Source organism: Mastigoproctus giganteus, chromosome 1 (assembly GCF_048544385.1).
Source record: "Mastigoproctus giganteus isolate SK-2022 chromosome 1, ASM4854438v1, whole genome shotgun sequence".
NCBI lineage: Eukaryota > Metazoa > Arthropoda > Arachnida > Uropygi > Thelyphonidae > Mastigoproctus > Mastigoproctus giganteus.
The window spans coordinates 47030754-47045245 of record NC_143575.1 but is presented as its reverse complement, the minus strand read 5'-3'; the positions used below and the strand labels follow the sequence as shown (position 1 = coordinate 47045245).

General features: G+C 35.0%; 1 protein-coding gene across 1 annotated transcript in view; it reads right to left on the bottom strand.

The window, feature by feature from the left end:
* LOC150090765 (integrin alpha-PS1-like) overlaps positions 1-14492 on the bottom strand; it is a 373692-nt gene that overhangs the window by 208534 nt on the left and 150666 nt on the right. Inside the window, exon 12 of the mRNA XM_090379991.1 lies at positions 833-1064. Coding sequence (XP_090236117.1) covers positions 833-1064 — 232 coding nt within the window. The remainder of the gene's footprint in view (positions 1-832; positions 1065-14492) is intronic.

Below are 14492 nucleotides of genomic sequence, written 5' to 3'. Positions count from 1 at the left end.
GCCCCCTTAGGTTCGTAATCTGAACAAGTGGAAGGATCCCATCAGAATTCAGCGTGCTCAACCCATTCAAGGCCTTGGATGTCTATGGCTATGGATGAACCCCACTTGATTCCTAGTTTTACTGAAATGGGCAGAAACCCATATTAAAATATCATTTTGTTTTAATTGTTTTCAATAATAACATATTTTTAACTCACATTCCAAATTTGCCCTTCCCCATTTCAAAGTATGCAGATTTAAAAAAATAAATTTTAAATCTCTGTCCATATATATGTAGTCTGCTCAATACATAATCAGTTATACCTCCTAGTCTCCAGAAATGCTAGAGAAAAAGTCTCAACAACTTATTTCTCAAATTAACATGATGGGTGAGCTTGTATCTTTTTTGCTATGTAACTCATTTGTAGTGCACATAATAAGCAGAAAATCCATCTTCTCACAGACCACAGTTTGCATACCACTGCACTGTAGCATTCCTTTCCCACAAAAATCAATGACTCCACAAAGTTTCTTTCATGAGCAAGTCTTACTTGAGCTGCCATTTTAAGCTATCACTGTGAATGACACAAATTATGGGTAAACACTGTAGTTAAGTCAAAATTTACCCAAAAATACACTCACAAGCATATTTTTCATAAAAACTGTGGCCATAGTTTCCAATTATCTAGTATATAATCAACCCTTGATGATAAAAAAAAAAAAAAAAAAAAATGAGTCACAGGTATTAACCTATAAAAATACAGTCCTTAAAAACCATGTCATGTCTATTTAAAAAGCTTTATAAACACATCAATATACAGGCATCACAACTAATCAACTTTTTGTACTTTACCTTGAGATATACGACTTCAGTTGAGCAAAATGGTTCAAAAAGTGATGCACCCTTCACAGTGGTCCGTTTAATCACAATATGTGGCATATCAGCATCAAAAGAAGAGTTAAACTTAACTCTATAGTATTTCTTTCCAGTAAAAGTTTCTGCTTCAATACGGTATTCTAAATCAAGGGCTGATCCATGAGACAATACAGATGAATTGAACTGGAAGCAAGCATCAAATGAAAAACTGGAAAAAAATAATATAATATAGTACAGTAATGCTTCTATAACCATTTATATTAAATAGTATTATTAAATCGAGTGTTTAATTGAGTATTGTAAACTCCCTCCTGCAAACACCTAAATGTTTAAGGCAGGGAGTTTACAATACTTGAACATTATAAGTTCATAACATAACAATAGAGGAACATTCTTATTTAGTAAAATTACTTTGAAATAGCAACAATGTTAACCAAGACATGTAATTCTTGAGCAGCATAACTTTTTAAGGAGGCTAACTGAGGCTTTTCTGTATAGTATTTTTCAGTCGTTATTATTTTACTGAGGATATACAATAACAAATATTCACATATCCCCATCAAATATTAATAACTATGAATAATATATGGGAAAGGCTCATTTAGCCTCCCTTCAAAGTTATGTTGCTAAAAAATTATAGGCCTTGGTTAATACTGTTGCTATTTCAAAGTAATTCTGCTAAATAAGAACATTAAAATAAATTTAACGAAAAGAAAATATACTGTACATTGCAACCCCATTCTGGAGTTCTCTTTTCAATGGATATAGCACAAAGATAGTTACATTTAGAGGAGATAGTTACATTTGCAAGTACTTATGAAATTTGTGTTGAAATGTCCAAAAGGTTTCAATACTAGCTGTATAAAACAGAATTCACTGAACAATTAGCAATGGCAAAATAATTAATGCCATATCTCTTTTCATTGAGAAAAAAGTTTTGGTATTTTTTTCTTCTTATTTGCTGGACTCCACCATAGTCACACAAAAAGATGATGTGAACTTTGAGGATGTGACCATGGCTGACATCCCACCATTATTTGAGAGCTTTTTCAATCCTTAAGGATCTCATGGGGAAGGTTCTTGGAAAATTAGCCTGGTTAGCAACTTCTATGTTGTTAAACTTTTTTTTTTAACCCTCCAGATCTTCTCAGAATCAGGTGTTGAAAATGGGATATGTGAGCTAGAAGTCAGATGACATCTGTTGTTAACCAGGTTATCTTAGGATGAAATAGTTCTACCTTGGGCCGTGCTATTAGCCATGCTGGAGCTTTTTCAGTTGTTAGAAAACTGAAATTATTATAGGGAGTTGTTGTTGTTGTTGTTTTGGTTTTTAGGAGCATTAGCAACTAAGGCCATATTGCTCCGGAATATGCGGTGGTCATTCCTTGACCTTTCCGCATCCTCCATATTTGGTGGTGACGGGCTCGAACCCCGGTCTAATCAAGAAGCGTGTGGTACGCACTGCTGCTCCTTCCCACCTGGCTACGGAGACGCCATTATAGGGAGGAAGAGGATCATAACTTATGAGTGTTTTCTGTTTCATTAAATTAATTTTTATATACATTGAACTGCTCTTATTCAGTAATTTAATCTTGTGCAATGTGAGTGTTGATAATTACATTATAAACAAAGTAATTTGTTTCTGAATACTTGGATGCAAACCAGAAAAAATAAAAATAATTACTGTGCCATAAAGATTATGATTTTCTAAATGTTATTGCAGGCATATCATAAATTGGATGACTCTACCACCAACATCATGTCTGCATAATTTTTTACTGTATGCTAACTCATGTTTGTGTATGTTTCCACTGCTACTGAAACCAGGCAGTTATTATCTGGAAGGTTATTAAAATTTACATTTGAATGTTATCATCATCATCCAAATATGTTGTGTGCACAGGTCACTATGATAGTATAAATCAATCTTGGACTATCAACCTTCTTTAACTGTCTTCTTCCATAATATCCTATTTCCTATTATATCTTTAACCTTAGCCAGGGTAATCTCTTTCTTCTGATGCTTGCTTAGCACTACTGATTTGCCTTCCTCTTGGTCTGCATCTGGGCTATTATCATTCATTTCTACTTCAAATAACTTTTAATGTAATGTTATTAAAAAAAAAAATGAAACAGAAAATATACATAGGTTAAAACAGACAAAAACTATATTATAAACAGCTACAGAAAGATTCTAATGCAAACTCTGCCCTCTTCAGAAATGATGAATCAAAGCTTTATTCATGACACTACTAACAAATGGCACTACTAACTTTGTCTACTTGCTAATTCTCTTTTTCATAAAAAAAAACATTTTACATGGCTTCCAATACTTCTTACTTTTCTTATTCTATTATTTATTTAAATAGTTAATCTTCATTCTTCAATAAAAACTCTTCCTACAACACAGTTTTCAACTTTCGACTTTTGAAAAGCTACAGATTAGGGTAACTGTAAGCAGGAGAAAAAGTGAGATTTACAGCAAAAAACAGGAGTTTTTTTTTGGAAAAGCTGAAGGTTTTCATGAAGTCCACACTGCACTAGTAATTAAATTCACTTACAAAATACACATTTATAATCAAATACAGCCACAGTATTGTTTACTAATACAGTATGCTTTCACTTAGCAGACATCAAACTTAAACAGAAATCCACAAATAGAAAATCTGTTTGTGGATTTCTATTTGGATTGTAAATTATATATATCAAATGATTAAGAGTGCTTCAGCAAAATACTAACACAGACTCTGCCCTCTTCAGAAACGGTGAATCACAGTTTTGTTAATAACAACAGAGCACTTCACGAGAAAGAAATGATCTGAACTGAGGTTTTATTTTTCTCCCTAGATGAATATAATCTCACAGAAAGCATTGTTATGAGTTCGTTAAAATGCCAAGCATGATTTGGGATAATTTGTTGTATTTCAAAGCTTCCTTTTGCACTTATCAGTTCAACAAGACAGGCCACTGTACATCAATTCTTTCTTCTTTTATAATAGCATTTGGCAGGTTTTCACAATACCTACTATAGACTCTAATAAGTTAGAGAAGTTGCCATACATTTATTAGATTCACTTCAATTTGATCAAAAAACTTGTTCCCTGAACAGCAGCAGACTATCATTTCGGCACACAAATGATCTCGATGGTACAACTTTGGTAATCTGAACCAACACTGTTTTTTTTAATTTTTTTACCATATGTGTACAACGCTTAAGGTAAAGTTTGCCACAAATATTGTGGCATACTAATGATCAATTTGTTAACCATTAAATTGTTTTGCCATTCAGGATGTGTTTTATTCTATATTTATTTCTCACTTATCTTTTATATTTCTGATTTACAAGGATGGCAAGCCTTTACTAATTTATTGAAGAGGGGAGGGTAATGCTTATATATTTGATGGCCTATACTCCTAGATTGACTGGTAATATGATTAGCAGGAGTTTCCATACATTTATTTCCTTTAAAAATATATCTTTGATGATATTAGTTTTTATATACTTTTTCTTTTATAAATCATTATTTCTTTCTAAATTGAGAGATGGTATCATCCTTTGGCCACAGTGCATACATTTTTATGTAAATGAAACACCTACAGAATAAAGTTTGTTTTTTAATGGCTGAATGAACAATTATTGCAACCTTCTCATGTATTTATTACAACCAACTGTTTAATGAAAATAAGAAATTCACAGAATTTGTTTTAAAATTTTAATTTTAACATAGTTTTGCTTTTTTTTTTTATTTTTTTGTGAAAAGAAAATGTAAAAAAAATCGTTACCACAAGAAGGAAAAAAAAACAAAACAAAAAAAACTAAGTTATAAACTATGCTACTATAACACAGAAGAGTCAAATCAAGTCAAAAAGATACATTCTCTGTTGTAAACCTGGGGAGTTGGCAGCTATGTTGCATAACAAAATTACTAAACATTTGATTAACTCAGTCAATGCTCTAAATTTTCCTTGTACTCCCAACTCTCATAACTGCATAACAAAATTACTAAATTTTTAGTTACTTAGTCAATGCTCTAAATTTGCCTTGTATCTCATTTAGGATCATTTAGACAAGACTTCAGTTATAGCTCGGACCAGCATGGTTTTGTTAAGGGGAAGTCTTGCCTGACCAATTTGATTGGATACTATGATGCAGTCACAGAGGAACTGAATGCAGGGAATAACTTTGATATTATATACTTGGATCTTAGAAAGGCTTTTGATACTGTTGCACATGGAAGACTGCTGCACAAATTGGAGCAGTGTGACATTGGAGGCAAATTGCTGCTGTGGATAAAGGGGTGGCTGAGGGGGACAAGACAGAGAGTGGTAATCAATGGACACTGCTCGTTGTGGACTAATGTTATTAGTGGAGTCCCTCAGGGCTCAGTGTTGGGTCCATTATTGTTTTCTGTATTCATAAATGATATTGATGATGGTATATCAAGCTTAATGTTGAAGTTTGCAGACGATACAAAGGTAGGCAGGGTTGTCAAGGACACTACTGACACTAGGCTGCTGCTGCAACAGGATCTGGAAAGGTTGAGCAGATGGGCTGAGAGGTGGCAAATGAAGTTTAACATTGACAAATGTAAAGTACTACACATGGGAAACAGCAACCCCAGAGCAATGTATCAACTCTGTGGTACTACACTGACAGTGGTAGAGAATGAAAGGGACCTGGGGGTGGTTGTGCAGGCAGATATGAAGCTCTCTGAGCAGTGCATATGGGCTACAAGAGTAGCTCATGGTGTATTGTCAATGATATACAGGAATTTTTCTAGCAGGGATAAGGAGGTGATTATTCCCTTGTATAAGGCAATGGTCAGACCACACCTAGAGTACTGTATACAGGTCTGGAGGCCTAATTTCAAGAAGGATGTAGAGCTGCTGGAACGAGTACAGAGAAGGGCAACAAGATTAGTGAATGGAACAAAGGGTGCTCTTACGAAGAAAGGCTTAAGTTTTGCAAATTACAGTGTCTGGAGATTAGGCACCAGCGAGGTGATCTGATAGAGGTGTATAAAGCCTTGAATGGTTTGAGCATGCTCAATGCTGATGGGATTCTTCCTCTCGCTCAGAATAATCACCTGAGAGGGCATAAATTCAAATTGAGGAAAGACAGATGTAGGATAGACGTGCAGAAATTTGCCTTTAGCCAGCGGGTGGTTGGTTGGTGGAACAGACTTCCATCCCTTGTTGTGGAAGTTGATGGGCCTAAATAAGTTTAAGGCTCAGCTGGACAGGTATTTTGAACGAACAGAGGGGTGAAGTGGAAGTGGTTTTTTTTTTTTTTTTTTTTTTTGGCTGATGCTGCATAAGCTTGCTTTCTTGCATCAAATGCCTCTACTAATGCTAATGCTAATCTCCTAACTCTCAACTTTTGTTTTCATATAACTAATTTATATTAGGGTTTCTAACAACTTTTATCCCATTTATTCAGAAATACTTTAAGATCTTTCTAGCTACAGCACCACAGTATCATCTGCATATAATGATTTAATTTTTATATCTCCACCACTAAACTGCCAGTAAATGGCATTCATTATTAAATCATTCATTAAAATTATAAACAGAAATGGCAACAACATCTCATTTCAAGTTTAAACATTAAACCATTTTCCGATGCCTTCATCAACTGTTACAGTAATACAGGGTCCCCCCCGCACAAAAGCTCAAAAATATCCTGTTATGCAAGGTTTGCCGAAATTCTCTAACCGTGTTAGAGCAAAAGTGTGTTATATAAGTAATGTGTTAACCGAGGATTGCCGCAATTTATCAATCATGTTAGAGCGAAACCGTGTTGTAGAAATACCGTGTTATATGGGGGTTGCCTGTATTTCAATAACTTCTAACTTGCCATAAGGCTGGGTGGAAAGGCTGTAGCCCTATGGTATGCCAAGCACAAAATTTATGTGAAGTTCTTACAGAGTTAAGACTGAAAAAAACCAAAGGAAACCTTGGAAGAACCTCACCAATGAATACCCCCCCCCCCCCAAACACCCTCTTGATGAAAAATTTATCTAAATATTGAAACAACTGCATCTTGGTAGACAGAACAATTTATGGGGATGAAAAAAATAAACCCAAGCCTGCAATAAAGGACTATAAATATGAATATTGTATTCACCAGCTAAGCTAGAAAATTGGAACACACACACACACACACACACACACACACACACACACACACACACACACACACACACACACACACACACACACAATAATTTCTGAAGCACAGAAATAGTTCAGAAATTAGTCATAAATATTTTGGTACAATAGATCTAAAATCAACCAAAGATACGAAAAGTCAACAGCTCAGGGTCGTCGGATTAATAGATTCATGATTTTAATTGGCATTTTAAGTTTAAATTTGATACGTAATGTAGTTACTTACCACATAATTATATACGTAAGTAATGCAGAATATTTTGTATGTACAAAGTTTTGAATATTAAATATTTTGACCGACATTTATGTGTCTTTTCACTACAGTTTAGTAGTAGTAGTAGTGGTACTTGATGCAAGAAAGCAAGTGTAGGAGCTTATGCAGCATCAGCCAAAAAAAAAAAAAAAAAAAAAAATCACACCATACCCTCCAATTGCCTGTCCAGTTCCTCCTTAAATTTATTTAACCTATCAACTTCCACAAAGACAGATGGAAGTTTGTTCCAGCAATTAACCACCCGCTGGCTAAAGGCAAATTTCCGCACATCTATTCTACATCTATCCTTTCTTAATTTGAACTTATGTCCCCGTAGGTTCGTATTCTGAACAAGTGGGAGGATCCCATCAGAATTCAGCGTGCTCAACCCATTCAAGGCCTTATAGACCTCAATCAGATCACCGCGCAGGTGCCTAGTCTCCAGCCACTGCAATTTGCAGAACTTAAGCCTCTCTTGGTAAGAGGATCCCTTCATTCCCCTCACCAATCGTGTTGCTCTTCTCTGTACACGCTCAAGCAAATCTACATCCTTCCTAAAATGAGGCCTCCAGACCTGTACGCAGTACTCAAGGCGTGGCCTGACCATTGCCTTATACAGAGGGACAATCACCTCCTTTTCCCTGCTAGCAAAATTCCTATATATCATTGACAAAACCCCATGACCTGCCCTAGCAGCCTGTCTACATTGCTCAGAAAACTTCATATCTGACTGCACAATTACTCCCAGGTCTTTTTCATTTTCTACCACCTTAAGTGTAGTACCACACAGTTGGTACGTTTCTCTGGGGTTACTTCTACCCATATGCAGTACTTTGCATTTGTCAAGGTTAAACTTCAGTTGCCACTTCTTAGCCCATCTGCCCAAATTATCTAGATCCTGTTGCAGTAGCACACTGCCATTACTGTCATTAACAACCCTGCCAACCTTCGTGTCATCTGCAAACTTCGACATTAAGCCTGATATACCTTCATCAATATCATTGATAAATATACAAAACAACAGTGGACCCAACACCGAACCCTGTGGGACTCCACTAATAACATTAGTCCACGAAGAGCAGCACCCATTGATTACCACCCTCTGTCTTCTCCCACTTAACCATCCTTTTATCCATTGTAGCAACTTACCCTTAATACCATTCTGCTCCAATTTGTACAGTAGTCTTCCATGCACAACAGTGTCAAAAGCTTTCCTGAAATCCAAGTATATGATATCAAAATTATTTTTTGCATCCAGTTCCTTTGTGATCACATCATAATAACCAATCAAATTTGTCAGACAAGACTTTCCCTTAACAAACCCATGCTGTGTCTGAATTATTGCTGCAGTCTTGTCTAGATGATCCTGCAATTCATCTTTAACCAGTGACTCCATTATTTTACCCGGAACAGAAATTAAACTAACTGGTCTGTAATTATTCGTGTCACCCTTCGAACCTCCTTTGTGAATTGGGGATACATTTGCACATCTCCAGTCCATGGGAACCTCCCCTGAATCCAAGGATGCTCTCATAATTATGGCTAAGGGTTTGCTTAGTTGCTTTGCCGCCTCCTTTAATATAACTGGATAGATCCCATCCGCCCCAGGTGCCTTTCTTATGTTTAACTTCAACAATTTCTCCTCCACTTTGCTCTCAGTTATTACAAAATCATTAAGCACACTGCTACAATTTGATAACCTTCTTCCATTTTCAAACTGTAATGATTCCTCACGTGTGAATGTAGATGCAAAATACTCATTCAGTTTGTTTGCTATCTGAGCAGGATCATCAACAGGTTTATTATTGATTAGGAAATATCCTATACATAGACCACAACTCACAAATACATATGTTGCCTTATGGGAATACAGGGCTTGCTTAGTGCTGATTCACTCAGCACTCTGTTTTTCTTGAACAATTATCAGCGTTAAGCAGGGGCCACCTGCATTTTCTTACCACTTATTTGGTGACAGCTGTCTTTGCAAAATTACTGTCACAAAAGGTCCCAAAAAAAGGTCTTCGATCACAAGAACTTGTTCCCCACTGAAGAAGTGGTAAGAAAATACCACAAAATGTTTGACTTCATTATGTGCATATTTTCAGTCTGGAAATATATAAACATAATTATACCAACATAGGTTTGAGTGCTTTATTATCTTGAACAACACAGTTTACTTATGCACCATGCTGCTCAAGGAATAGCTTAGATATATATTTTCCCCCCCGCTCCCAGCATTGTTTTAGCATGCAAACCAGAAAAGGTTTCCCATTTTGTACATGCAGGAAAGCAAGCTTATACAGCATCAGCAAAAAAAAAAATGCCTTCCATTTCATCTATTCATTCTCTCCAATAGTTTTTCTAGTTCTTCCTTGAATTTATTTAAGCTGTCAACTTCCACAATGACAGATGGAAACCACCAGCCAACTAAATGCAAACTTTCAACCATCTATTCTGCAACAGTCCTTCCTCAATTTGAATTTGGGTTCTCTCGTGTGTAGTCTGAGCAAGAAGAAGAATCTCATCAGTATTGAGCTTGTTCAATTGATTCAAAGCCTTAAACACTCATCAGATCACCTCACAGGTGCCTCCAGATGCTGTAATTTGCAAACTGAAGCCTTTCTTGGTAAGAGTATCCCTTTGTTCCCCCCCCCTCTCCCCCACCATTCTCATTGTCCTTCTCTGTACTTGTTCCAATAGATCTACATCCTTCCTGAAATAAAGCCTTCAAACCTGTATGCAGTACTCAAGATGTAGCCTAACTATTGCTTTATACAACAGGATAATCGCCTCCTTATGCCTACTAGCAAAATTCCTGTATATTAGTGACAAAACTCCATGAGCACTGTTCTGACTGCACAATCCTGTCCCCCAGGTCTTTTTTATTTTCCACTACCCTGAGTATACTACAACATATTTGGTATGTTATTCTGGGTTACTGCTACCCATATACAGTACTTTGTATTTGTCAAATATTAAACTTCAATTTCCTTTTCTCAGCCCATCTGCCTAACTTTTATAGATCCTGTTGCATTAGCATACTGTAATTACTGTCATTAAACACCCTACTAACCTTTGTATCATTTGCAAACTTGGAAATTTGGTGTCATATGCCTTCATCGCTATTCTTGATAAATATAGAAAAGAACAATGGGCCCAACACTGAATCCTGGGGACTGCACTAATAACATTAGTCAATGAGGAGCATCCATTGATTACCACTTTGTCTTCTCCCTTTCAACCATCCTTTTATCTATAGCAGCAACTTACTCATAATACCACATTTCTCCAATTTGTATAGCAGTCTTTTATGTGCAAATCCAGTATATAAGATCAAAATTATTTTTTGCATCCGGTTCTTGTATGACCACATTGTAGTATCCAATCAAATTGGTCAGACAAGACCTCCCTTTAACAAACCCATGCTATGTCTTAACTAGTACTGCAAGCTTGTCTAGATGATCCTGCATTACTTCTTATACCAGTGACTCCATTATTTTCTCTGGAACACAAGTTAAACTAATAAGTTTGTAATTACTTGTATTATCTTTTGATCTCCCTTTGTGAATTGGGGATACTATAATTAATCTTCCTATATCTTCCTTTGCTGTATACATTAATATAATTGGATAGATCCCATCCACACCAGGTGCCTTTCTTTAATTGTTGTTTAACTTCAACAATTTCTCTTCCACTTTCATCTTAGTTATTACAAAATTGTTTAGCTGTCTGTTAGAGTTTGATAAACCACTGGCATCTCCTTTGCTAAAGAATTCCTCGTGTGAATGTAGATGCAAAATACTCATTCCATTTGTCAGCAACTGAGCAGGATCATACTTTGGCCCTCTTCCTAATAAAATTAAAGGGGTTTTACTTTAAAATCCCCTGCAGCATTACCACCCAACAATAAAGTCAACTGACCTTCACCACTTTGAAGCCTAGCATGTTTTTTCTTTTTTCAATATGAAACTTCTTTTAGGCATTCGGTTCCAAAAAAAAGTCCTGTTTCATCTATGTCAAAAACTTGTTGAGAAGTATAACACCCCTCTTCAATAATTTTAACAAGTTCTTTTTTGAAAGTTTCAGCTTCTTCTTGATCTGCACTTGATAAAGACTAGTTAGCTTCTCCCTGGATTTGAAATCTTTCGAACCAGCCCTTACTAGCTTTAAATGGTTCCACATGTTTTTTTTGAGGTTAGCTTTCTTCAGATCATCATATAGGCTAATCACTTTTTCTTTAAAAATATTTAACTTAACAGAATTCTGCACTGGATATTATCTTCAATAAAGCTATTTAGAAGTCTCTGCATTTCAATCATAATAGCTGGTTTGATTTGATTTCAGTTTTAATGGCGCAAAGGTGACTAAAGCCCATGATGTGCCAAGTTCACATAATAGTTTCCCTATCCCTAGCCAATTTAGTTGCTTGCAGTGGAACAGCTGTCTTTCCCTCAGCTAAAATTAATTCTTTATTTTTTTAATTGTTCTTCAGTTAAAACTGCCAGTTCTAAATTATTGAACACATCTGATTGTTGTTGACCGGAATCAATTCACTTCAAAACGTCTAATTTAACTTTCAAACTCAGTCTTTTTCTTATCTTTGTAGTCTTTGTACTCCGTCCAGACGATGTTGCTTTTTCATTCTTATTCACCATTATTAACTCTGAAAATGTAACTGTATTGCATTAATTACAATACAATGGTCGAATAAATTGTTCGTTATGGACGAGGTCTAACACTGTACTCAGTGATGACTAGACTCCGGATAAATGTATATAACACAAATATTACAAGCAATATGACAAATATTACAATAACACAAATATTACAAGCAATATGTACTTGATCATTTTTTAACATGTTGATCTCAGAACTATGTAACAATTCACTGTACTCCAATTAAATTAGAGTGGTAGAAAATTTCGCTGAGCATGTGAAATTTCTCAAGTGGACGGGGAAAACATTTTAATGCTATTTTGCTATTCATTAACAAGCCATCGACTACATCAGATGAAACGTTTTTGTTAAACATGCCAAAAATTCAAGCTGTACACTGCTAAAATAGCATTATAGTGATTTGGGACAGCATTATAGTGAGATACCAATTATAATATAAGAACGGCATTGTAGTGAATCAGCATAAAGCGAAACGGATTATAACAAGGGCCTGCTGTATACCATAAAATGTTTGACTTCATTATGTACATATTTCGAATTCAGAAATAAACATAATTATACTAACACAGGTTTGAGTGTTTTATTATCTTCAAACAAAAAAACAATTTCACATGCCACAGGGGGAAAAAAAATAAAATTAATAAATAATCTTAATATCAATAAAGGTAACTATAAAAGTCAACAAGATAACAATAACTGAAAGTTTCTAATGAGAACTTAGGTGCTTCATAATTTTGTACACAATACATTTACAGTTTCCACCAATAGATGCAGCAGAACCTAATAAAATAAAACAAATGTCTTTGCACAAAAAAATACTTTTTGTTAAACACAGTATAAACAACTATTTATGAGTGACACATGTCAGTGTATTTCCTGTACATGCCATTCATGGCACAGGTGCCATCACCGGCCTATCAATCTTTATTGCATAGATAGATATACAGTCTGTGTCAAAAGTATATGCAAAAATTATAGGATGTATTCTAGGGTTACCAAAAAAAAAGTCATACAAACATGTCCATTTCTGGATGGTGAGTAGCTGGAATTTGAAAAAATAAAAAATAAATAAAAGGCTATGGAGTTTTGATTTTAAAAAATCAAAAAGAAATATATAAGGATAAGCAGACACATGCCAAATAAAATGTTTATTCACATTAGTATATGCATGCATTCTCTATTTCATTTTTATCATTCAAAATTCAATAGCCTTTTTTTAATTTCTAAGGTTTTTTTTAATTCTTGGACTCATCAACATACTGACACTGAGAAGCATTCTCCATGCTTCTCAGTATTTCTTTATTCCATGGCAAAGGATATTACTTGTATTCCAATTTTAGTTTGTATTTTGTATAACAATTCATTACACAGTTTTATTCTCTCACTATCAAAAAAAAAAAAAAAAAAAAAAGGGCACTTTGTAATATTAAAAAAACTATCCTTTATGTTTTGCATAATGTCGTATAGCAGAGCAACTGTGGGTAATCCACTTATAATCATATTACCAAATACAGGAACTCCCCGACTTACATAATACTCGACTTACAGAAATTCGACTTTAAGTAAGTTTTTGCTGGCCAGTGCAAACTTAAAATTGTGAAAGCATATTTCGCATCCCACAGGAATAAATGGAGGTATCGTGAAAATATAACGTGAACCCAATAACACATCGTGTTTTTTTTTTTTCTTTTTTGTAATTTGTTCAAAGTCCTTGAAAGTCGAAAATTTCGCTATATTACTAAGATATTTATCTCTCTAAAAGGTCATATTTAAAATGGAAATTGCACTACCCTTTCATTATCATATGTTCCCATTATAAGAATCAATTTTGAACGCCTTTGTGATATTTTTCTAAAGCATATTTCTGAAGGTCATGAAAAGAAAACAATTTGCACTTTCCAGTTTATTGGGCTTTTCTGTTAGTACATCTAATTATAAATGGGTCTAATTTTAATTAGACTAATTATAATTAGTCTAATTATAACTCAATCCAATTGCATTTGCGATAATACCGATAACTACAATTGTGTGGGTTTTTACGCTATTATGGTGAAATGTGTTACCCTTCACTGAAATCTTCAATCAGATAAAAAACAAATTTTCAGAAACTTCTCTTCATTCCTTTTTACGTATTACAATGATGAAAGGAAAGCAGCCAACGAAAAGTGCAAGTGGTGGTAGAGCCAGGAAACGAAACAAAATTCATTTAGAAATGAAGATGAAAATGATTAAGTACCAAGCAGGACAAAGTTTGTCATTATTGCACAGTGCATAAGACAGTGCATGTATAAAAGAACATGTCAAAGGATCAGTGCACTTAAGATCAACAGTGATCACAAAACAGCGTTCAGGTGCTATATCGAAGATGGAACAGCTGTTAATAATATGGATGGAAAATTAGATTCAGAAGCGAATGCCCCCGAGTCTAACGACCATTCAAGCAAAAGTAACAAGTATTTATAAAGCTATTAAGGATAAGTACGGCAAACCTCAACCCAAGTTCGTGGCAAGCAATGAGTAGTTTAGTAGGTTCAA